The 25922-nt window shown below is 40.7% G+C and overlaps 1 protein-coding gene across 9 annotated transcripts in view; it reads left to right on the top strand.

Moving 5' to 3' along the window:
• Positions 1 to 25922, top strand: part of LOC138446669 (ATP-binding cassette sub-family C member 4-like) — a 217477-nt gene that overhangs the window by 161770 nt on the left and 29785 nt on the right. For 7 of the 9 annotated variants that reach the window (XR_011259504.1, XR_011259501.1, XR_011259498.1 and 4 more), the window contains 3 exons: positions 5212 to 5312; positions 6581 to 6772; positions 19387 to 19542. Coding sequence is in view for 3 of the 9 variants with exons in the window: in XM_069601897.1 (XP_069457998.1) it covers positions 5212 to 5312; positions 6581 to 6772; positions 19387 to 19542 (449 nt within the window). In the remaining 6 variants the exon portion in view is untranslated. The remainder of the gene's footprint in view (positions 1 to 5211; positions 5313 to 6580; positions 6773 to 19386; positions 19543 to 25922) is intronic. The other 2 variants (XR_011259500.1, XR_011259499.1) reach the window with 1 other exon arrangement.

Below are 25922 nucleotides of genomic sequence, written 5' to 3'. Positions count from 1 at the left end.
GCGACAGTAGGAAATCAAAAAACACCTGGAGTAACAGGCAAATTTGGCCGTAGAGTACAGAATGAAGCAGGCAAAGGCTAATAGACTTCTGTCAAGAGAATGCACTGGTCATAGCAAACACCCTATTCCAACAAGACAAGAGATGACTCTACACATGGACATCACCAGATGGTCAACACCGAAATCAGATTGATTATATTGTTTGCAGACAAAGTTGGAGAAGCTCTATACAGTCAGCAAAAACAAGACTGGGAGCTGAGTGTGCCTCAGATCACGAATTCCTTATTATAAAATTCAGACTGAAATTGAAGAAAGTGTTGAAAACCACTATACCAGTCAGGTATGACCTAAATCAAATCCCTTATGATTATACAGTGAAAATGAGAAATAGAATTAAGGGACTAGATCTGATAGACAGAGTGCCTGATGAACGGAGGTTCATGACATTGTACAGGAACAGGATCAAGACCATCCCCAAGAAAAAGAAATGCAAGAAAGCAAAATTGCTGTCTGAGGAGGCCTTACAAATAGCTGTGAAAAGAAGAGAAGTGAAAAGCAAAGGAGAAAAGGAAAGATATAAGCATTTGAATGCAGAGTTCCAAAGACTAGCAAGAAGAGATAAGAAAGCCTTCTTCAGTGATCAATGCAAAGAAATAGAGGAAAAAAAACAGAAAGGGAAAGACTAGAGATCTCTTCAAGAAAATTAGAGATACCAAGGGAACATTTCGTGCAAAGATGGGCTCGATAAAGGACAGAAATGGTCTGGACTTAACAGAAGATAATAAGAAGAGGTGGCAAGAATACACAGAAGAACCGTACAAAAAAGATCTTCATGACCCAGTTAATCACGATGGTGTGATCACTCACCTAGAGCCAGACATCCTGGAATGTGAAGTCAAGTGGGCCTTAGAAAGCATCACTATGAACAAAGCTAGTGGAGGTGATTGAATTCCAGTTGAGCTGTTTCAAATCCTGAAAGATGATGCTGTGAAAGTGCTGCACTCAATATGCCAGCAAATTTGGAAAACTCAGCAGTGGCCACAGGACTGGAAAAGATCAGTTTTCATTCCAATCCCAAAGAATGGTCAAACTACTGCACAATTGCAGTCATCTCACATGCTAGTAAAGTAATCCTCAAAATTCTCCAAGCCAGGCTTAAGCAATGCGGGAACTGTGAACCTCCAAATGTCCAAGCTGCTTTTAGAAAAGGCATCAGAGATCAAGTTGCCAACATCCACTGGATCATTGAAGAAGCACGAGAGTTCCAGAAAAACATCTATTTTTGCTTTTTTGACTATGTGAAAGCCTTTGACTGTGTGGATCACAATAAACTGTGGAAAATTCTGAGAGATGGGAATACCAGACCACCTGACCTGCCTCTTGAGAAATCTGTATGAAGGTCAGGAAGCAACAGTTAGAACTGAACATGGAACAACAGACTGGTTCCAAATAGGAAAAGGAGTACATCAAGGCTGTATATTGTCACCCTGCTTATTTTTATATGCAGACTACATCATGAGCAATGCTGGGCTGGATGAAGCACAAGCTGGAATTAAGATTTCCAGGAGAAATATCAATAACCTATGCAGCCAAAGATGGAGAAGCTCTATACAGCCAACAAAAACAAGACCAGGAGCTGACTGTGGCTCAGATCATGAACTCCTTATTACCAAATTCAGACTTAAATTGAGGAAAGTAGGGAAAACTGCTAGACCATTCAGGTATGACCTAAATCAAATCCCTTATGAATATACAGTGGAAGTGAGAAAAGATTTAAGGGCCTAGATCTGATAGATAGAGTGCCTGGTGAACTATGGGATGAGGTTCATGACATTGTACAGGAGACAGGGATCAAGACCATCCCCATGGAAAAGAAATGCAAAAAAGCAAAATGGCTGTCTGGAAGGGCCTTACAAATAGCTGTGAAAAGAAGAGAGGCAAAAAGCAAAGGAGAAAAGGAAAGATATAAGCATCTGAATGCAGAGTTCCAAAGACTAGCAGGAAGAGATAAGAAAGCCTTCTTCAGCTATCAATGCAAAGAAATAGAGGAAAAGAACAGAATGGGAAAAACTAGAGATCTCTTCAAGAAAATTAGGGATACCAAGGGAACATTTCAAACAAGATGGGCTCGATAAAGGACAGAAATGGTATGGACCTAACAGAAGCAGAAGATATTAAGAAGAGGTGGCAAGAATACACGGAAGAACTATACCAAAAAGATCTTTATGACCCAGATAGTCATGATGATGTGATCACTAATCTAGAGCCAGATCTTGGAATGTGAAGTCAAGTGGGTCTTAGAAAGCATCACTATGAGCAAAGCTAGTGGAGGTGATGGAATTCCAGTTGAGCTGTTTCAAATCCTGAAAGATGATGCTGTGAAAGTGCTGTACTCAATATGCCAGCAAATTTGGAAAACTCAGCAGTGGCCACAGGACTGGAAAAGGTCAGTTTTCATTCCAATCCCAAAGAAAGGCAATGCCAAAGAATGCTCGAACTACCACACAATTGCACTCATCTCACATGCTAGTAAAGTAATGCTCAAAATTTTCCAAGCCAGGCTTCAGCAATACGTGAACCATGAACTCCCTGATGTTCAAGTTGGTTTTAGAAAAGGCAGAGGAACCAGAGATCAAATTGCCAACATCTGCTGGATCATGGAAAAAGCAAGAGAGTTCCAGAAAAACATCTATTTCTGCTTTATTGACCATGCCAAAGCCTTTGACTGTGTGGATCACCATAAACTGTGGAAAATTCTGAAAGAGATGGGAATACCAGACCACCTGACCTTCCTCTTAAGAAATCTGTATGCAGGTCAGGAAGCAACAGTTAGAACTGGACATGGAACAGCAGGCTGGTTCCAAATAGGAAAAGGAGTACGTCAAGGCTATATATTGTCACCCTGCTTATTTAACTTCTATGCAGGGTACATCATGAGAAATGCTGGACTGGAAGAAATACAAGCTGGAATCAAGATTGCTGGGAGAAATTTCAATAACCTGAGATATGCAGATGACACCACCCTTATGGTAGAAAGTGAAGAGGAGCTAAAAAGCCTCTTGATGAAAGTGAAAGTGGAGAGTGAAAAAATTGGCTTAAAGCTCAACATTCAGAAAATGAAGATCATGGCATCTGGTCCCACCACTTCATGGCAAATAGATGGAGACACAGTGGAAACAGGGTCAGACTTTATTTTGGGGGGCTCCAAAATCACTGCAGATGGTGACTGCAGCCATGAAATTAAAAGACACTTACTGCTTGGAAGAAAAGTTATGACCAACCTAGACAGTATATTAAAAATCAGAGACATTACTTTGCTGACTAAGGTCCATCTAGTCAAGGCTATGGTTTTTCCAGTGGTCATGTATGGATGTGAGAGTTGGACTGTGAAGAAGGCTGAGTGCCAAAGAATTGATTCTTTTGAACTGTGGTGTTGGAGAAGACTGTTGAGAGTCCCTTGGACTGCAAGGGGATCCAACCAATCCATTCTGAAGGAGATCAACCCTGGGATTTCTTTGGAATGAATGATGCTGAAGCTGAAACTCTAGTACTTTGGCCACCTCATGCAAAGAGTTGACTCACTGGAAAAGACTCTGATGCTGGGAGGGATTCGGGGCAGGAGGAGAAGGGGATGACAGAGGATGAGCTGGCTGGATGGCATCACTGACTCGATGGACATGAGTCTGAGTGAACTCTGGGAGATGGTGATGGACAGGGAGGCCTGGCGTGCTGCAATTCATGGGGTCGCAAAGAGTCCAACACGACTGAGCGACTGAACTGAACTGAACTCAGATTTGCAGAATATACCATTCTAATGGCAGAAAATGAACAGAAAGTGAAGAGCCTCTTGATGAAAGTGAAAAAGCAAGTGAAAAAGCTGGCATAAATCTCAGCATTCAGTGATCTAAGATCATGGCATCCAGTCCCATCACTTCATGGGAAAAGACTGAAAGCAATGACAGATTTTATATTCTTGGGTTCCAGAAATCACTGCAAACCGTGACTGCAACCATGAATGAAAAGACGTTTGCTTCTTGGAAGGAAAGCTATGACAAATCTATTCAGAATGTTAAAAAGCAGAGGCATCACTTTGCCAACAAATTTCCATATAGTGAAAGCTATGTTTTTTCCAGTAGTCATGTAAAAGTTGTCAATGGATGTAAAATTTGGTCCATTAAGAAGGCTGAGGGCCAAGGAATTAATGCTTTCAAGTTGTAGTGTTGGAGAAGACTCTTGAGAGTCCCTTGGACAGCAAGGAGATCACATCCTTAAATCCTAAAAGAATCAACCCTAAATATTCACTGGAAGGACTGATGTTGATGCTGAAGCTCCGATACTTTTGCCACCTGATGCGAAGAGCTGACTCATTAGAAAAGACCTTGATATGAGAAAGATTGAAGGCAGGAGGAGAAGGAGGAGGCAGAGGATAAGATGGTTAGACAGCATCATGAACTCAATGGACATGAATTGGAGCAACCTCTGGGAGATAACAAAGGACAGGGAAGCCTGTAGTGCTACAGTCCATGGTGTCACAGAGTCAGACATGACTTAGTGACTTAACAACAACAACTTTGTTAGTTCTTTCTAAATTCATATTTTTTTAAAAAAAATTTACTTATTTATTTCGCTGTGCTGGGTCTTAGCTGGGTCATGTGGGATCTTCAGTCTTAGTTATAACAGGCAGGACTTTAGTTGCAGCATGTGACCTCTTGTTTGTGGCATGTGGAGTCTAGTTGCCTGACCAGGGATCGAACCTGAGCCCCCTGCATTGGGAGTTTGGAGTCTTAGCTATTGGACCACTAGGGAAGTCTCTCATAGTGGTTTTTTTTTTTTTTACTGTATTATTGTCTCATACAACAGAAGTAATATTATGAGTGATATTATCATTACATGCAAATGATTTAAATATTATAAAGGAGTCTTCTCACTACTATATAATAAAATAGATAACTAAAAAGGACCTACTGTATAGCACAGGGGATTCTATTTAATACTCTGTAATGACATATATGGGAAAATAATTTTAAAAGAGCAGATTATATGTATATATCTGGCTGATTCACTTTACGGTACACCTGAAACTAGCATAACTTTGTAAATGAACTATACTCCAATAAAAATCATAAAGGAGTCTTCTTTGTAAAGTGACAGAAGGAGCTGTGTGAAGGGTTGAGAAGTAGACTCACCATATTCCTCTTCTTCCTCATTTAGCTTTGACTCCTGGGCAGGTTGGCCTGGTCCTGTCTCTCACGCTCACACTCACAGGGATGTTCCAGTGGTGCGTCAGGCAAAGTGCTGAAGTTGAGAACATGGTGATGTTTATCTTTCTGTTCTTAGCCTTTCCAGGTCTCCTTGGTGTTATATGGCATAAAAGCAATTCTTATGTAAAATAATAAAACTTTTTTTTAAACATTATCTTACAAAATTTTTTTTATGTTCTCCCCCATTTGCTTAAGGGCTTCCCTGATGGCTCAGATGGTAAAAAATCCGCCTGCAATGCAGGAGCCACAAGAGACAAAGGTTCTATCCCTGGGTTGGAAAAATCCCCTGGAGAAGGGAATGGCTACTCACTCCAGTATTCTTGCCTGGAGAATCCTCATGGATAGAGAAGCCTGGCAGGCATCTATGGGGTTGCAAAGAGCTGAACACCATTGACCGACTTTCACTTTCACGTTCCATCTGCTTAAAGTTAATAAAAATATATGTGTATTTTCCCATATATGTATGCCACATCAGAAGGTTTTATATTCATCACAAACTGTCTTCAAATACAATAAATGTCTCTGTAGGAGAGAGGTTCTGAAATTCTGGAGACAATATAAGCTAATTTCTTAGCAGCTTGTTTATTTTGCGTCTTAATGGGTAATTCCTTATTTCTGGTAAAAGAATCAAATCCAGTGTTTTAAGGTTTGTTTAATTAATATGTTCCTCCCCCCTCCCCACCCCACCCCCCCCCATTTTATGACTTATTCTTGTGTGTATTGAACACCTGAATTTGCTGGCAGCCATTCTCTCTGGTAGGATAGGCTAGTTATGGTTGTTTAAGAGGCCTTAGTCGATAAGAAAATTATACACTTCTGAATATTTGTACTTTCTCCTAAAGGGAGAAAAACAATAAAAGTGAATTTTTCCCATTTATTTCTTCTAACAGAGTAGGTGACTAATTATTAAAATGATGTTTGATGACTGTCCAGTTCTGCTCATCTGTAACACATGGTCCTTCTGTAGCCACACATACTGATTGATTTCCATAAGTGTTCTTCTTTTCTTTAAAAAAATTCTTGTGTTTTTTTTAATTCAGATGTGAAAGGTGGATCAAAAAAACTTACCATTTATTTCTCTAATTTTTTTAGCTTTAATATAAAATGGAAGGAAATAGTCATGTGTAAAAATGTTGAAGATGATGAATAAGTCTGCAAATCAGCTAAGGCCTCATCAGACTCCTACGTGTGTCCTTTGTGGATGTTGAGACCTGAGATACTCTGAACCATAGAAAACCAGGAGGTTTCATTTACAATGTATGAACATCCATAAACTAGATCCCCTGATACTAACTCATGTGATGTCATATGTCTTTCAGATGATTTCAGTAGAAAGGGTGATTGAATATACAGACCTTGAGAAAGAAGCACCTTGGGAACTTGAGTATCGTCCACCACCATCCTGGCCCCCAAATGGAGGGATTTCCTTTTCCAGTGTGAACTTCAGGTATAACTCGGACAGTCCTCTGGTATTGAGGAACCTTGAAGCATCTATTTACCCAAGAGAAAAGGTTAGTTTAAGTCATTTGCCTCTTTAAATCCAGCTAAAGATTTAGCACCACATCTGTTCTTGGCTTCCTTATCATTATGTCAAGGGGACTGTTTGCTCCTAATGGATGCAGATTAGATTGGTGACATTGTAGGTGAATCTTTCTTGGAAACTAACCATGGGATGGGGATACCAGCATTTTTTCCCCTGTGTTGTGAGCTCCCTCATGATGGTTGATGGGTCCTGGGATCCGGGGCTCCATCTTAACCTGACTCAGGACACTATGTGTGACACCTGATTATTCATGCAAAGTCTGGGATGTCAGCCTTGTCTTCCTGGCCCTAACTCTCCAATATTTCATTCCTTTCCATCTTTTCTTGTTTGTATTTCTGAAATCTTCTCTTCTCTTCCTCCCTCTGGTTGCAGCCTCCTTCCCTGTCCCTTAGCCCTTCCTGTAGCCTTGTCCTCCACTCACCCACACTGAGCTGCCATCCTCCTCCCCTCCCCACACAGACTGTTTTTTTCTTAGCCCAGATCTGATCCTTATTGGCCTGGCTGAGCTGCTGCTGGAACCATAGCATAGCCTCAAGTCCACCCAAGCAGGGGCTGTGGGGTGACCTTGTGTCCACCAGAGAAGAGCCTCAATAATGACCCAGTCAGGAGTGAGGAACCAGGGCCTCAGATGGAGGCAGGGTCTAGAGACTGGCTCAAAGTCAAAAGCAAATAGCAGGGAGCAGAGAAGATCCACTTAAGAGACAGCAGAGAGGCTTGTGACCTGCACCTGCTAGTGTCCACGTCTACTGGTGACGTTCCTTCCACACTCAGCTTGGGGCCCTTAGCTGGGACCAGGACAGAATCTTGAAGAAGAGACTAAACCAGAACAGACAAGGCGTTAGGAGCTCTTCCCCACCCCCCTCTGCAGTCAGCATGTCTCTGACATACACACCCCCCTGCACTCGGATTGTGTGTAGTTTCTCCCAAAGCACCACGTCCTCCCTGTCCCAAATGCACATGCTGCCCCTCAGCCTCAGAGACCCAGGCCCTCTGCCATCTGGATGGTGAACATCTCATTTTCTGAGTCAAGTCTAGTGCATCTTCGAGACCCTCAGTTTAATATACCCTCATATATACTAATATATATTTAATGTACATACTTAATATACCAATACTTAATGTACTAACATATATTTAATATACTAACATATATATATATATACACACACACACACACACACTAATATACCCTTAGTGTCTTATATGTTCTTTTAAGATTGCATTTATGGTACATCTATGTTCAAGGCAGCCAAAAGTTGGAAGGAACTAAATCCTTGCAATGAACTATTATTCAGCCTTAAAAAGGAAGAAAATTCTGACCTATGGATAGACCTGGATGACATTTTGCTAAATGAAATAAGCCAGACACAAAAGGAATGAACATTCTGATTCCATTTATGTGAGATTCCTAGAGTAGTCAAATCCAAGAAGACAGGAAGTAGGATGGTGGTTTCCAGGGACTGGGGCAGAGGAAATGGGGTGTTGCTTTTAATGGGTAAGAATTTCAGTTTTGTGAGGCAGAAAAAAAAAAAAATCTCAAGCTTGGTTGCACAGCAATGTGAATGTGCTGAACACCAAACTATCCACCTAAAAATGGTTAAATTTTATGTTATGTGAATTTCATCATAATTAAAAGATAGCACCTGTGGCATGCTTTGTAATTTGGGATCTGTATCTCATAGTACTTTGAGGCTTTTTATAATCAGGGAGCGTCTTGTTTTCATTTTTGTCCCCAGAAAGCATTCTGCAGGGCACAGAGAGGGTGCCGAGGGACTGCTGGCTGAGAGGGTGAGTGAGTTACACAGGTGTGAGCAAGCAGGAACCAGCACACACACATGACAACTCTGTAAATACCTGAAAGAACTGCTCTTTAAAACTCTGATAACCCTGTATGTGAGACAGCAAAAGAGACACAGATGTATAGAATGGTCTTTTGGACTCTGTGGGAGATGGTGAGGGTGGGATGATTTGGGAGAATGGCATTGAAACATGTGTAATATCATATATGAAATGAGTCGCCAGTCCAGGCTCGATGCATGATACTGAATACTTGGGACTGGTGCACTGAAACAACCCAGAGGGATGGTACAGGGAGGGAGGAGGGAGGGGGGTTCAGGATGGGGAACACATGTATACCTGTGGTGGATTCATGTTGATGTATGGCAAAACCAATACAATATTGTAAAGTAATTAACCTCCAATTAAAATAAATAAATTTATATTAAGAAAAAAAAGTCTTACCATCCCAGACCCATCTAATTGCTGTAGCTGTAATTTAATGAATGAAACCTTGTAACATGAAAGAATATTCAACGTAATGCCTGAATGCTACCCAGGGATCAGCTTCAGTTAGTCACAGGGCAAAAACTCGCTCCTAATTATTTCCAGTTTCAGTGTAGGTCAGGAAAAATGTGAACTGCTGTGTCAGGAAAACATTAACTAATCTTATCCCTGAGAGCACTGTAGGTGAAGTTCACTTACTCTCAGACACTGTGTCTGTTAGATTTTCTGTTGTAAACGTAATTCAGTTAACCTGCACTTGTCTTAAATTTGCCCCAAAGCCATACAATACGACTTATCTAAAATACTCTGTAGTACAACTTAGGAATATAACAGATTCTTATTCTTCCTTCTAAAACCTGAAAATCATGGGACTGAGATTCTGAAATGTTTGAGGGAAAATTGAATTTGGAGACTGAATTAATAACTGCAGTAACTTGATTTTTGATCTATGCCTTGGTCCACTCAGTATCACTGTTAGCTTCATTTCTGAGTTTGGAGGTGATACCGGGGCAGTGTGTTCATGAATGATTTCACTCTACCTGTCTACCTCCCAGGTTTCCTCTCCTGCTCCCCTGTCCCAGCCCTTGTCACTCCAGGACACCCCTTTGGTGTTGGATTTGATTGAGAGAGAATGTTGTTGAGGTGGGGAGAGGGGTGTGGTGGGCAGGGGACATGGGAATGAGCCAGCCCAGCAGAAGTGGGGCTTTATTCTCTTTCCCTTATTTCCTCTTCTGTCCTGATTCCTGGGAGTTAGAGTCAATAGGAAAGTATAGTAGGTACTATTCAAGATTGCTGGGAGAAATATCAATCACCTCAGATATGCAGATGACACCACCCTTATGGCAGAAAGTGAAGAGGAACTAAAAAGCCTCTTGATGACTGTGAAAGAGGAGAGTGAAAAAGTTGGCTTAAAGCTCAACATTCAGAAAACTAAGATCGTGGCATCTGGCCCCATCACTTCATGGCAAATAGATGGGGAAACAGTGTCAGACTTCATTTTTGGGGGCTCCAAAATCACTGCAGATGGTGACTGTAGCCATGAAATTAAAAGACATTTACTCCTTGGAAGGAAAGTTATGACCAACCTAGATAGCATATTAAAAAAGCAGAGATATTACTTTGCCAACAAAGGTCCATCTAGTCAAGGCTATGGTTTTTCCAGTGGTCATGTATGGATGTGAGAGTTGGACTGTGAAGAAAGCTGAGCACTGAAGAATTGATGCTTTTGAACTATGGTGCTGGAGAAGACTCTTGAGAGTCCCTTGGACTGCAAGGAGATCCAACCAGTCCATCCTAAAGGAGATCAGTCCTGGGTGTTCATTGGAAGGACTGATGCTAAAGCTGAAACTCCAGTACTTTGGCTACCTCATGCGAAGAGTTGACTCATTGGAAAAGACCCTGATGCTGGGAGGGATTGGGGCCAAGAAGAGAAGGAGACGACAGAGGATGAGATGGCTGGATGGCATCACCGACCTGATGGACATGAGTTTGAGTGAACTCTGGGAGATGTTGATCGACAGGGAGGCCTGGAGTTCTGTGATTCATGGGGTCGCAGAGTCTGACATGACTGAATGACTGAACTGAACTGATGCAGGACTTTAATTCACAGAAGAAATAGCAAGTAAAAATAAGGAACTAGGACTCAGCGACTGAACTGAACTGAACTGAGGACTCCCCTGGTGGTGCAGTGGATAAGAATTTGCCTGCCAATGCAGGGGACACTGGTTCAATCCGTGGTCTGAGAAGGTTCCACATGCTGCAAAGCAACTAAGCCCTATACCACAACTACTGAGCCCATGTGCCACAACTACTGAAGTCTTTGCTCAGCATCAATAGAAGCCCCCTTAGTGAGAATCCTGTACACTGCAACAGGGAGTAGCCCCTAGTCATCACAATGAGAGACAGCTCTTCCCAGGCAATCAGGACCCAGAACAGCCAAACATAAAAGCCAACATGAGGTAAATAAGACCCTAGACTTCCTGGTTAGAGTCTGAAAACAGGCTACATTTTTCATTTAGATGATTTTGTGGTCGATTTGATCATTTTAGAGAATCCTTGGCAATAAAGTATTTTCCAGCTCTTGAGGTGAATTGACTTTGCTTTGTTTTTGCTCACAGCTATTATTTGAATGATACATTTTTACAGATGCTTAGTAGACCACGCTATAATGTGCAAATGTATTAGTTTCTTACATTTTCTCCTTTTTTACTAATATTTTCTTAAAAACCACTCTCCTTACTCTCAGATCGTCCCCCTTCCCCTGTTGGCTTCCTAATTCCTTGTGATTCAAACTGTGGTGCCAGAGCCAGCAGCACCTGCATCTCCTGGAGCTTCTTAGAAACTCAGAGTCTCAGGCTCACCCAGACCTCTTGACTCAGCATTGCATCTGAACATAACCTCCTCCTTTCCCTCCCATGGGCAGTTTTTGATGAGTGATAACCTGTGATTCCCATGAAATGTGCTTTGACAGTTTGAAATTGAACTCAAGAATTCCCAAATCTCTGTTGTGACTGAGCAGGAGGCTCTAGAATATTCTGTGCCACTAGATTTCCTTACCTTTGTGCTCTATAAATTGCACTTTTACATTGTAATCTAATACTGTGTGATTCCGCTGCATTATTTGTCTTTTCAGTGGAGTCTGTCTTCCATCACAGGCATTTTTCATTCTGCTGCCCTGCCTTTCCCACACCAGCCTCCTGCAGGGACTGGAGGGATTTCCCACAGGCTCAGCCCTGTCTGGACCTGGAGTCAGAGACAGCCCAGTGCAGCAGTGTATGTGTGGCTGTTTCACCACCTGATGGGATAAAAAATGAGTCTTGCTTCCCCAAGCAGGGCATGAGGTCTGTTTGGCCTGTCCCCAGGCATCATGTATCCCACTTAGCTGCAGGTTTCTCTCTCAATCTGGCTGTGGGTACTGGTTCTTTCTGCTGACAGCAGGTCCACCTGACCTCAGGTACCCTCTTTTCTCCTGTTCACATATACAGCTGTGTCCATGTCATGCTTTAACTCTCTGACTGTAAGTTCTCTATGGTAGGCCTGTTTCTTTAACTGCAACTACATCTCTCCCCACTCTGTGTTCTGGCTACACAGAGGGACATGATAAGGTGTCACGCCATCCAGGTGATAAAGAGTCCCATCAGCAGATGGAAAAGAGGCCAAAAGACGTGGATTTGGGTCCCATCCTGCTATTTATGGGCTCTGATATTTCAGACAGACTAAGTCATCTAAGCCTCAATCTTTTCTTGTGCAAAATGGAAGTGATATGATGTAAACTGTAGGGTTGATGTACAACTTAAACAACATAAGACATGTAAAGCACCCAGAGTAAATGCTTGGACAAAATGGTCATCATTTTCATAGGGTGTAAAATGACCATAACCACTTGCATTGCAGAAATGTTGTCTGTCCCATGAAAATGAGCTACTGGCCATTTGAAATTGTATTTATGGGTATAGGATCCATCTGCTGTGTCTGTCTCTGTATGATTTATCTTATACCTAAATAATATGGTAATAGATTTTCCATAAATTTCTCTGGCCTGAGTTAAAAATCTCATCTCCCAGTGGAAGTTTCTTTGTCTCAGGACACCACAAGTAATACAAATAAGAAAAAGTTACATCCAATACAGATCCTGATGTCAATGTATACAGTCTTGTTGAAGAAATAAGAAAATAGCTATATTAACTTTGTAAGCTAGAAGGAGGTCACAATTTTTATAGACGTTTATATAAAATGACATAACATCAGCTAGAGTTGGAGCAAGCCCACATGAGGGGACAGGGAGAGCATTTTCAAGGAATTAGGCATGTGAGACAGACTTAGTGGTGTGTGGTTAGGGTTTCAGCAGGTGGAAATGCATGTGAAAGGCATTCCAGGAGGTGAGACCAGCATAAGCAAAAGCATGATGCCCTGATCCAGTGAATGAAGACCTGGACACCAGCAAAGCCCTCAGGAAAAGGAACTACCAAGGGTGTAACACACATTTTTACATTTAACCCTCACAATTAACAAGTGATGCCAAGGAAGCTGACTCATGTACATGAAGTGTGAGAAGACAGTTTTGTAGAAGAGACCTCCTGGGGTGTAGTGTTGGATGCTGAGCTGGCATTCAGGAGTTTAATCTGAGAAGTTGAGAGCACATGGACCAGAGTGGGCAGGTGCAGGAGGTAGGGAGTCAGGAGCTGTTTTGCCTCCAGTAAAACATCGTGAGAAAATGATGCCACTTTTTGGAATCAAATTGATGTAGATTAAAACAAAGCTATAACACCTGGATTTGTGAATGTGCAGGGAACTGGGCGGGAGTAAGAAATGGTATCATACTTCTGGAGGGTGGGTTAGCAGCTTAACAGCTTCCTCTGAAAATGTTCATACTTTGTTGTTGTTGTTCAGTCACCTAGTTGTGTCTGACTCTTCACAACGCCATGGACGGACACATACCAGGCTTCTCTGTCTCTCACCATCTCCTGGAGTTTGCCCAAGTTCATGCTTATTGTATCAGTGATGCCATCCAGCCATCTCATCCTGTTGTCACCTTCCCCTCCTGCCTTCAGTCTTTCCCAGCATTAGCGTCTTTTCTAATGAATTGGTTCTTTGTGTCAGGTAGCCAAAGTATTGGAGCTTTGCATCAGTTCTTCCAATGAATATTCAGGACTGATTTCCTTTAGGATTGACTTGTTTGATCTCCTTGCTATCCAAGGGATTCATACTTGCTGTCCAAGGGGTTCATACTTGCTGTCCAAGGGGTTCATACTTGACTCTCAGCAGTTCCAAATCTGAGAATTTATGTGAAGGAAATGCTTAAGGTTTTTTGCAAAGATTTAGCTTCAGGGATATTTAACACAGTTATTTATAGTAGCTAACTATTTGACACTGCCTAAATATCCAGCAGTAGAGGATTTGTTAAATAAATGATCACATGACTGTAATATTATGAAAGCAGTAAAATAAATATTTTTATGAAATAATGAAAACTCATATAACAGTATGTTCACATTAATCTCATTTTGCTTAAATATGTGAACTGTGTCTTTAAGAACACATACCAAGAAAATACAGAAACATCAAAAAGAACACATACAGCAGCTTAGAAAGTAAAAATATAATTTTAAGAATTTTTTTTCAGAGTGCTGGGCTATAGCTAGCATTTATTTATTTATTTATTTTAAATTCATTTGCACTGGTCATGATTAAGGAGTTTAATTTATTTTTTAAACACTGTGATCCTGGGAAAGAAGAAATGAGAATAAAGTAAGGAAGATGGATGAAGGAGTTGTTTTATGTGGGGCATTGGGTGTTGAATATGTTGAGTTTGATGTGTGAAGGGAGATCTGATAGCAAGTGTCTAATAAGTTGTGTCATCATCAGAGACCAACCTGGTTGGAAAAACATAAAGGGGCCATTGCAAAGCCAATAACAGAAGATTTTCTTCAGAGTCTTTATAATTTTATTTATTTATTAATTTTTGGCTGTGCGGGGTTTTTGTTGCTGCTTGGGCTTTTCTCTAGTTGCCACATGTGAGCTTCTCATTGTGGTGTCTTCTCTTGTTAAGAGCATGGGCTATAGGGTGCAAGGTCTTCAATAGTTGTGGCATGTTGGCTCAACAGTTGTGGTTCCCGGGTTCTAGAGTGCAGGCTTAATAGTTGTGGTGCACAGGCTTAGTTGTTTCACAGCATGTGGGATTCTCCTGGATTAGGGATTGAACCCATGTCTCCTGCATTGGCAGGCAGCTTTTTTACCACTGAGCCACCAGGGAAGCCCCCAAGTGTCTTTAGATTGAAGAATGTAAGGTTACTGATACTGGTGACACTCTCCATGGGCAATTGGTAAAACCCTTTGGTTACTCAGAAAAGACACTCAGACTATAGCTTTGAAGACTGAACTCTGGAATAATCAGAGTCAGGTTTTCTTTGAGTTTTTTCTTTTTTGGGGAGTCTGGGGCCATGCAGGATGTGCGATCTTAGTTCCCTGACCAGGGATCGAGTCCATGCCTCCTGCAGTGGAAGCACAGAATGTTAACCACTGGAATGAATGCCAGGGAGGTCCCCTGGTTTTTTAGTTCTCTTCACTGGAGACTGGAACTCACAGTCCTGTGGTCATGAGCAGTCCTCGGTGCCCTAACATATCTCAGTCTATTTGCCTAAACTTTACAGATATTCCTGTTTGCACAGATGGGTCAGTTACAGTGGAGCTGATAACACGGGAACATATACACATTCTCACAGATCAGTCCTCACCTGTGTCCTGATGTGTGTTGATTTCTGTGTGAGAACACACAGAAATACAGGCACACCTGTTTAACTGTGCTTCACAGATAATACTTAAAAAAGAATTGGACATTTATGGCAATGCTTTGTCAGGCAAGAACAATGGCACCATTTTTCCTATAGCATTTGCTCACTTCATGTCTCTGTCACATTTTGATAATTTTTGCAATATTTCAAACCATTTTGTTATTATTATATTTATTATTCTAATCTGTGATCAGTGGTTTTTAATGTTACCCTATAAATGCTCAGATGGTTAGCATTCTTTTAGCAATAAAGTATGGGAAATTAAGGTATGTACTATTACCTTATATAATGCTATTGTACTTCATTAGACTACAATATAGTATAAACATAACTTTTATTTGCACAGAGAAACAAAAAATTCGTATAACTTGCTTTATTTTGATATTCACATTGTTGAGGTGGTCTGGAGCCAAATACAAAATATCTTTGAGGCCTGCTTATACACAGAACAGATGAGCCACATATATACACACTACGACCTGCCTGCATGAAGAGAATGGCACATCTATATTATATGAATTAGAGTTTAACATGAGGTATAAAACATCCTGAGAAGCCTGTATGCAGATCAAGAATCAACAGTTAGAACTGGATATGGAACAATGGACTGGTTCAAAATTGGGAAAGGAGTACTTCAAGGCTGTATATTGTTACTCTGCTTTTTCAACTTACGTGCAGAGTACAGCATGCGAAATGCTGGGCTGGATGAAGCTTAAGCTGGAATCAAGATTGCCAGGAGAAATATCAGTAACCTCAGATATGCAGATGATATCACCCAAATGGCAGAAAGCAAACAGGAACTAAAGAACCTCTTGATGAAGGTGAAAGAGGAGAGTGAAAAAAGCTGGCTTAAAACTCAACATGCAAAAAGCTATGATCATTGCCTCTGGTTCTATCACTTCATGGCAAATAGATGGGTAAACAATGGAAACAGTGATAGACTTTATTTTCTTATGCTCTAAATCACTGTGGTTGATGACTGCAGCTGTGAAGTTAGAAGACGCTTGTTCCTTAGAAGGAAAGGTATGACAAACCTAGACAACAAATTAAAAAGCAGAGACATTATTTTGCCAACAGAGGTCCATCTAGTCAAAGCTATAGTTTTTCCAGTAGTCATGTATGGATGTAAGTGTTGGGTTATAAACAAGGTTGGGCACTGAAGAACTGATGCTTTTGAACTGTTGTGCTGGAGAAGGCTCTTGAGAGTCCCTCAGACAGCAAGGAGATCAAACCCGGCAATCCTAAAGGAATTCAACCCTGAATAATCATTGGAAGAACTGATGCTGAAGCTGAAGCTCCAATACTTTGGCCGCCTGATGTGAAGAACCATTTCACTGGAAAAGACCCTGATGCTGGGAATGATTAAAGACAGAAAGAGAACGGGATGACAGAGAATGAGATGATTGGGTGGCATCACCAATTCAATGGACATGAATTTGAGCAAGCTCCAGGAGATAGTGAAGGACAGGGAAACCTGGCATGCTGCAGTCCATGGAGTCGCAAATAGTCAGACATAACTGAGTGACTGAACAACAATAAAATGTCTTATAGTCATTGTATTATCTTTATAAGATAATAAAATTATACTCTATTGGTGTTTGATGCATGATACTGGATGCTTGGGGCTGGTGCACTGAGATGACCCAGAGGGATGGTATGAGGAGGGAGGAGGGAGGGGGGTTCAGGATGGGGAACACGTGTATACCTGTGGTGGATTCATGTTGATGTATGGCGAAACCAATACAATATTGTAAAGTAATTAACCTCCAGATAAAATAAATAAATTTATATTAAAAAAGATAATAAAATTAGGTAAACCCATTTTTCTTATGTTTAATCTCTATAAAGATAAATTCATTTTTGAAATGCCATGATTGATTTGACAGACTAAGATTTGAGACTTTAGAAGCATTCAAATCAGAAAACATGAAATCTTCCAAGCATTCTGATTATATTGCTCAGAAAGATTTAGTAGTTCTTTTTTTAAGGCCATGAGTTTTAAAACTTTACTGATTTACAAATGATCCAAACATATCTTACACTATCATCAATTCCAGATTTTAAATAGAGATGAAATCATCTCTCGGAAAGCTTCCTTTAGAGAATTTGCAGTTAGGCTTCCCTGGTGGCTCAGATGGTAAAGAATCTGCCTGCAGTGTAGGAGACCTGGGATTCATCCCTGGGTCAGGAAGATCCCTTGGAGTAGGAAATGGTAACCCACTCCAGTACTCTTGCCTGGAGAATTCCATGGACAGAGGAGCCTGATAGTCTACAGTCCATATGGTCACAAAGAGTTGGACACAAGTGATTGACTAATACTTTCTTTCACTTAAAAAATTCATTGGTAAAAACGGCCAGTTTCTGCATATATATTTGAATGCAGTTTTATTCCACACCAGCATTTTACGTGGGAGAAGGAAATGGCAACCCACTCCAGTATTCTTGCCTGTAGAATCCCATGGACAGAGGAGCCTGGCAGGCGACAGTCTATGGGGTCGCAAGAGTTGGACACGACTCAGCGACTAAACCACCAGCCACCAGCATTTTACCTACGTTGTACTGATTCTTTAATCTTACTGTTAGTGCATTTACTTTCTCTCTGCTTTGGTTTTAGTAAATAGACTGACACCTGACATGTGTCTTTCCAAGGTTCAGTTGTAAGTATTAATGTATTGATAAAATCCCTTTTGAGCTGCTCTGATGAAAGGTCCCATGTAAATAGCAAACATTTTTTGTATCATTGTTGATCTCATTATGGAAATTTTGTTTACTGGCCTCTTTCAAGACTGAGACCTTCATTTTATATTTGAAGATGTTTCCTTTCAAGATAGAATATAATTAAGATATTTAATATCAGGAAGTGATTTCATTTTTCTACCAAAGAATAATTCTTCTTAAATAAATAACACAGAAAGTGAGCATTTGTTTGTGTATAACACTCTGACTTGACTTGTAGACATCTCTGTAAAATTACCCATGTAATACTCAAGGTCAAATTATCCAGGGAGTAGAAATAAAACTAATTTAAAAGCTGACTTCTTACGGACCACTTAGGAGACTACTAGTTTTTCACTGCAGGCAGATTATTTTTTAGGTCTTCTTCCTTTACTTATGAATGTTAGTTACACACACACACACACACACACACACACACTGCATACACATATGTGTCCCCCCCTTTAACATACCACATAATGATCAGTTCAGTCACTCAGTCGTGTCCGACTCTTTGAGACCCCATGGACTGTAGCACTCCAGGCCTCCCTGTCCATCACCAACTCCCAAAGTTTACTCAAACTCATGTCCATTGAGTCAGTGATGCCATCCAACCATCTTATCCTCTGTTGTCCCCTTCTGATCCTTATATGATAATTATAGAAAACAAACAATTTTCAGCATATTAAACATTTATTCAGGGAAATCTGAATAAAATTGCCTGACATTTTTAGAAGGCATGAAAATCACTATAGTTCATGTTGTGTATTCTTGGGATGATGGTAATCTCAATCAGGGACATTTGTGAATTTCTGTCATTTTTGGTTGCCACAATTTGGGGGTTTCATCTGGTGTCTAGTGGGTTCATGGCTACTGTTAATCATCCTACAATATACAGGACAAGCCCCCAACCCTCAACAATGAATTACCTGGTCCACAATGCCAGCAGGGCCATACTTGAGAAGCTTATGAAGTTGCTCAGTCATGTCTGACTCTTTGTGACCCCATGGACTGTAGCCTGCCAGCCTCCTCTGTCCATGGGATTCACCAGGCAAGAATACTGAAGTGGGTTGCCATGTCCTTCTCCAGGGGATCTTCCTGACCCAGGGATTGAACCTGGGTCTTCTGCACTGCAGCCAGACACTTTACTGTTTGAGCCACCAGGGAAGTCCTGGGAAACTTATAGACTACTCTTTATATATAATAGAACTTTAAAAATTCATCTTCAACAGTCAAGGTTCTCCTGGGTTTTGTGTATCCTGTTAATCCTTCACCCCTCTGGCTCTCTTTACAGTATGGCATCGCAGGAAGAACAGGAGCTGGAAAAAGTTCCCTCATTGCTGCCCTTTTTCGATTGTCAGAACCTGAAGGTGGCATTTATATTGATGGAATCTTGACAACTGGCATTGGACTGCATGATTTAAGGAAGAAAATGTCAGTTGCACTTCAGGTATGCACAGCAGAGCATTCTCACATGTTCTTTTTATAAGGTATCTAAGTTTAAGTGTTTTTAATTTGATTTTTTTTTTCAAATTAAGTGAATGAGTTGATCCTTTTTTTTCCCAACAGAGCATCTTTTTAGCAGCAGGTATTTTCAACAGATACTTTCATAAGATACCAGGTTTTGTGTTTTTGTTCATTTGTTAGTTTTGTGTGTATGTGATTTAATAACTTACTGAGATAGATTTCTTGACTCAGACTTCCTCAGTTTCCACAATTTTATTCACTGATAATCACATAATTCTGAGAACAGAAGGATAAATGGTTTGTTTATTGCTGGAGAGGTTCCTATAGGGAAACATGAATTTTATTAATAAATGTCTTCATTCAGTTAAGTTCAGTCGCTCAGTCGTGTCCAACTCTTTGCGACCCCATTAATCGCAGCACGCCAGGCCTCCCTGTCCTTCACCAACTCCTGGAGATCACTCAGACTCACGTCCATCGAGTCTGTGATGCCATCAAGCCGTCTCATCCTCGGTCGTCCCCTTCTCCTCCTGTCCCCAATCCCTCCCAGCATCAGAGTCTTTTCCAATGAGTCAACTCTTCACATGAGGTGGCCAAAGTAGTGGAGTTTCAGCTTTAGCATCATTCCTTCCAAAGAAATCCCAGGGTTTATCTCCTTCAGAATGGACTGGTTGGATCTCCTTGCAGTCCAGGGGACTCTCAAGAGTCTTCTCCAACACCACAGTCCAAATGCATCCATTTTTCGGCGCTCAGCCTTCTTCACAGTCCAACTCTCACATCCATACATGACCACAGGAAAAACCATAGCCTTGACTAGACGGACCTTAGTCAGCAAAGTAATGTCTCTGCTTTTCAATATGCTATCTAGGTTGGTCATAACTTTTCTTCCAAGCAGTAAGTGTCTTTTAATTTCATGGCTGCAGTCACCATCTGCAGTGATTTTGGAGCCCCCCAAAATAAAGTCTGACCCTGTTTCCACTGTTTTCCCATCTATTTCCCATGAAGTGATGGGACCAGATGCCATGATCTTCGTGTTCTGAATGTTGAGCTTTAAGCCAACTTTTTCACTCTCCTCTTTCACTTTCATCAAGAGGCTTTTTTAGGTCCTCATCACTTTCTGCCATAAGGGTGGTGTCATCTGCATATCTGAGGTTATTGACATTTCTCCCAGCAATCTTGATTCCAGCTTGTATTTCTTCCAGTCCAGCGTTTCTCATGATGTACTCTGCATATAAGTTAAATAAGCAGGGTGACAATATGCAGCCTTGACGTACTCCTTTTCCTATTTGGAACCAGTCTGTTGTTCCATATCCGGTTCTAACTGTTGCTTCCTGACCTGCATACAGATTTCTTAAGAGGCAGGTCAGGTGGTCTGGTATTCCCATCTTTTTCAGAATTTTCCACAGTTTATTGTGATCCACACAGTCAAAGGCTTTGGCATGGTCAATAAAGCAAAGTAGATGTTTTTCTGGAACTCTCTTGCTTTTTCCAAGATCCAGCGGATGTTGGCAATTTGATCTCTGGTTCCTCTGCCTTTTCTAGAACCAGCTTGAACATCAGGGAGTTCACGTTTCATGTATTGCTGGAGTCTGGCTTGGAGAATTTTGAGCATTACTTTACTAGCATGTGAGATGAGTGCAATTGTGCGGTAGTTTGAGCATTCTTTGGCATTGCCTTTCTTTGGACTTGGAATGAAAACTGACCTTTTCCAGTCCTGTGGCCACTGCTGAGTTTTCCAAAGTTTCTAGCATGTTGAGTGCAGCACTTTCACAGCATCATCTTTCAGGATTTGAAACAGCTCAACTGGAATTCCATCACCTCCACTAGCTTTGTTCATAGTGATGCTTTCTAAGGCCCACTTGACTTCACATTCCAAGATGTCTGGCTCTAGATTAGTGATCACATCATTATGATTATCTGGGTCGTGAATATCATTTTTGTACAGTTCTTCTGTGTATTCTTGCCACCTCTTCTTAATATCTTCTGCTTCTGTTAGGTCCATACCATTTCTGTCCTTTATTGAGCCCATCTTTGCATGAAATGTTCCCTTGGTATCTCTAATTTTCTTGAAGAGATCTCTAGTCTTTCCCATTCTGTTCTTTTCCTCTATTTCTTTGCATTGATCACTGAAGAAGGCTTTCTTATCTCTTCTTGCTATTCTTTGGAACTCTGCATTCAGATGCTTATATCTTTGCTTTTCTCCTTTGCTTTTTGCCTCTCTTCTTTTCACAGCTATTTTTAAGGCCTCCCCAGACAGCCATTTTGCTTTTTTGCATTTCTTTTCCATGGGGATGGTCTTGATCCTTGTCTCCTGCACAATGTCATGAACCTTATTCCATAGTTCATCAGGCACTCTATCTATCAGATCTAGACCCTTAAATCTATTTCTCACTTCCACTGTATAATCATAAGGAATTTGATTTAGGTCATATCTGAATGGTCTAGTGGTTTTCCCTACTTTCTTCAGTTTAAGTCTGAATTTGGTAATAAGGAGTTCATGATCTGAGCCACAGTCAGCTCCTCATCTTGTCTTACAGATGTAATTTTGTTGTGGGAAACCAGGACATCTTTTAAAAAGTGATTATCTCCTTGCAGAACTTTCCATGAAATTGTGGGGCTTTGAGAATTATAGGATATACAGATGCTTTGGGGAGACTTTGACAATTTGGAGGCAATACAGAATAGTGAGGAAGAGTAGGGGACTCAGAATTCTGTCTCTGTGCCTTGGTTTTCTCTGTCTTACAAGGCAGATAACAGTATCACCCCCTCAATCTGTTGTGAGGATAAAATAGGTCAATGAGTATGAAGCGTTTCATGTAGACCCATATGTGCCTGCTGTGATGGTGGAGTGTTGAGTTGGCCATCTCTTCCTAGGCTCTGATTCTGTTTTCTTTTCTTCTTCATAAAGCAGTATAACTTTCAGGGAGAGTTTTGGAGACTGGATTATATGCATGGTAGACACTCCTGTCATTCCTGTGGTTCATTCACTCGACATAATTCTGTGACATTTACTGAGAAATTACTATCCTCCAGGTATAGAGCCAAGGGGAACATAGGCCCTGTGTCCTCATCTATCATCCTGCCCTCTGCTTTGACAGACTTGCTGATTTAAAAAAAAAATCGAGTTTTTATTTATATACTTAGTAATCATCTGCCTATCAAAGGAAGCTCAGAAAAATATCCTCTTGAGATGAGAAACAGAGAGGAGATGAGACAGAATGAGCCAGGCTGATGGGCTTCCTGGAATATGGGTGCAGTGTGTCTTGAAATACCTGTTTATCAGGAAGCATGTACAACATGGCACCCAAAGGAAGGCGAATGTGGAGTTGGGTGCAGCTGTTGCTACCTACCCGTGACCTCGAAAATACTTGGAATTACTCTAAGGAATTTTTAAACCAAGATACTCTTTTCAGACTCTAGTGAAATGCCACCTCACACCCCTTAAGATGTCTGCTATCAAAGAAAAGAGAGAGAAAAAAAGAAAATGACAAGTGTTGGCAAGGGTGTAGAGAAATTAGAACCCTTGTTCATTGCTGATAGAAATGTGAAATAGTGCAACCACTATGGAAATCAACTTGTTGGTTGCTCTGAAAAGTTAATGATGGAATTATCATATGACCTAGCAATTCTACTTTATAGTATAAACCCAAAAGAATTGGAAGAAAGGTCTTGAAGAGATACTGGAACATGCATGTTATAGCAGTATTATTCTCAACAGCAAAAAGGTGGAGGCGCCCAAGTGTCCATTGACAGATGAATCGACAAACAAAATGTGGTGCGCATACATACAGTAGAATATTACTCAGCCTTAATAAAGAGGAAAATGCTGACACATGCTACAGCACAGATGAACCTTGAAAAAAATTAAGCTAAGTGAAATAAGTCATTTACAAAGGACAAATACTGTATGATTCTACTAATAGGAGTTACCTAGAGTAGTAAATTCATGGATACAGGATATAGAATGGTGGGTACCAGTAGTGGCCAGGAGAGGGGAATTGTTGTTTAATGGGTACAGAGTTTCAGTTCTTCAAGAAGAAAGGAGATCTGCAGCTGGATGATGGTGATGGCTGTACAACAATGTGAAAGTATTTAACACCACTGAACTGTGCACTTAAAGCGGTTAATCTAGAAAATTTATGTGTATTTTATCACAATTTAAAATTTTTTTTCCAAAAGTATCCCTTTCAGGAAAAATGGATAGTCCCCATATTTAAAGATTTCCTGTGGCTATTAGATTTATGACTTGTGGTTACAGTAGAAAATAAATGAGCTTAGATTCCCAAGTTTTATGTTTTGATGGTACTCATCTCTGAAATGGCCATGTATTAGTAGAAATAAAGGGCATGTCTATAAAGTCCTTTCATATCTTTGGATCCAAACTTTAGAAACATGCCCTGCATTCTTTTTAATGTTTCTTAATAGGAAGAAGTTGTATGCTTGTGTACATAAAATAACTCTGTAAATAAATAACATTAGATGGTTCTTGGCTCTGCCAATAATATTTGGAAGCACATCTGAGCAAAGACTAAACATACCTTGACATCAGCATGTTTTAGTCCTGTTCTGTTGGTTTCCATCCTTCCTTTGAGCATGTTCTAGGTACTCTCTCCAGAGAGCTTGTTCACAAAATAGTGCTAGCTTTGTATCCATGAAGATTCCACTTTATATGCCTTTGTCTCCAAGGTGCAGTGTTGGTTGATTAAAGAGAAATAATCTGGAGAGAGCTTGGAATGTGTAAAGATTCCCAGGAAGCCATTCAGGAGGCAGACAGGGCTAGAATGTTTGAGAGTGTAGACCAGGTGTCAGTGACCCGCAGTTTATTCCTGCTCTTCCTTGTCAACTGTGGGGTCTTGATAATGTCACTTGGCTGACAGGCTTCAACATCTTCATTCTTAAACCCAGTCTGGAAATCATTGCCCCCCAATCATTTGTTGTGAAGATGTAACTTGGTGAGATAATGTTTGTTTCCATGTCTCATTCTTAGGAATGCTCAGTCATCAGGAACTGTTATTATTCATAAGAATCAGGACACTGGCCTTTTGGGCACTATTTCTACTTAAGTAAAAGAGTAACACCTTCTGAAATGACTTTACTCTTTAGTTTCTATTTATGTGTTCATGGTCTTTGGTGATTTTCTTTATATTTATTGTCTAATAATAAAAACTGAATTGTTTACATAAATATGAATAGTAAAGCCAAGAAACAGAAAATAAAAGCAAACAAACAAACAAAAAAACACAACAAGAATTTTTGGGAAAGACATAACAGAGAACTGTATATGATGTTTTCCACCAAGAGCAAGAAATCAGACTAAAATTTTTTTTTTTTTATTTTGACTTCTGGCTTTCCTCCCACTAGCTTCTTTCCTGACTATCACCTTGTACAAACTCTTTCTTTCCAATCCCCCACCAAGACCTCTAGCCTTTTCCTCAGCCCTCCCCACACTCTTGACTATCTTCTTTCTCTCTTTGAGGACAGGGCCTGTATCTCTCATTTCTGTTTAAGGGACTCAAGAATCTTCTCCAACACCACAATTCAAAAGCATTAATTCTGCAGCTGTATTGTACTCATTATATATTTCCCCAATTTTTCCTACCATCCCACTTGAAAGGACTCCCCAAACCATAGCAAGAGTGAATAAGTATAGAACAAAGCCAGAAGATACTACTATTGCTCTGTCCCTCATTTGGAAATATCAATTTAGAAATGGGTTTATGCACTTGCATGTCATGGGCTAATATGTTTCAGGAGAAGATACTCAAAATTTTATCCCTCCCCAACCAAGAGACCTTTGTCTTTACAGTGTCTTGCTAGCTGCAGAGGTGGAGAAATTCTGTTAGTTTGGTTACTAGAATTTACTTGTCTAAGTGCAAATCTTATATTCCTCTCCCCTCCAAATGAGTAGGAAGCACTGATGCTTGTGTCTCAACACCCCAATGTAGGGAACTTAGGAAGCTGAGAGCAGACTTTGTGGAGGGTGAGTCCAGTGCTGTTTCTTTGAGTTGCCTCTCTTAGCTGAGGCAGGCCCACACCATCTTCCCTGGATCCCTGGTCCCTGTGATCCTGGAAGCAGCAGAGAGCTTCCATGGTGGTCTCTCTTCCTCCCAGGCTCATCCCTGACACTGCTGACCCTGCATGAACAGGTCAGAACTGGGCGAGATGTGATAGTAACAAGGACCTGGGTAGGAGCAGAGACAGGGGACTGGGGACATAGACCATCAGTCCTGGGGGGAACTTTTAAAGTTGAATACGGTGTTCTTAAGAAGGTACTCCTCAATTTCTGTTCAAAATTTCAGGAAAGCAAAAATGAAAGTTATTTTTAAATAATTTCCTTAAACACAACAGGTAGCTGAAGTATATGTG

Source organism: Ovis canadensis, chromosome 10, assembly GCF_042477335.2.
Source record: "Ovis canadensis isolate MfBH-ARS-UI-01 breed Bighorn chromosome 10, ARS-UI_OviCan_v2, whole genome shotgun sequence".
Taxonomy (NCBI): domain Eukaryota; kingdom Metazoa; phylum Chordata; class Mammalia; order Artiodactyla; family Bovidae; genus Ovis; species Ovis canadensis.
The sequence above is the reverse complement of the archived record's forward strand: the minus strand, read 5'-3'. Positions and strand labels throughout refer to the sequence as shown.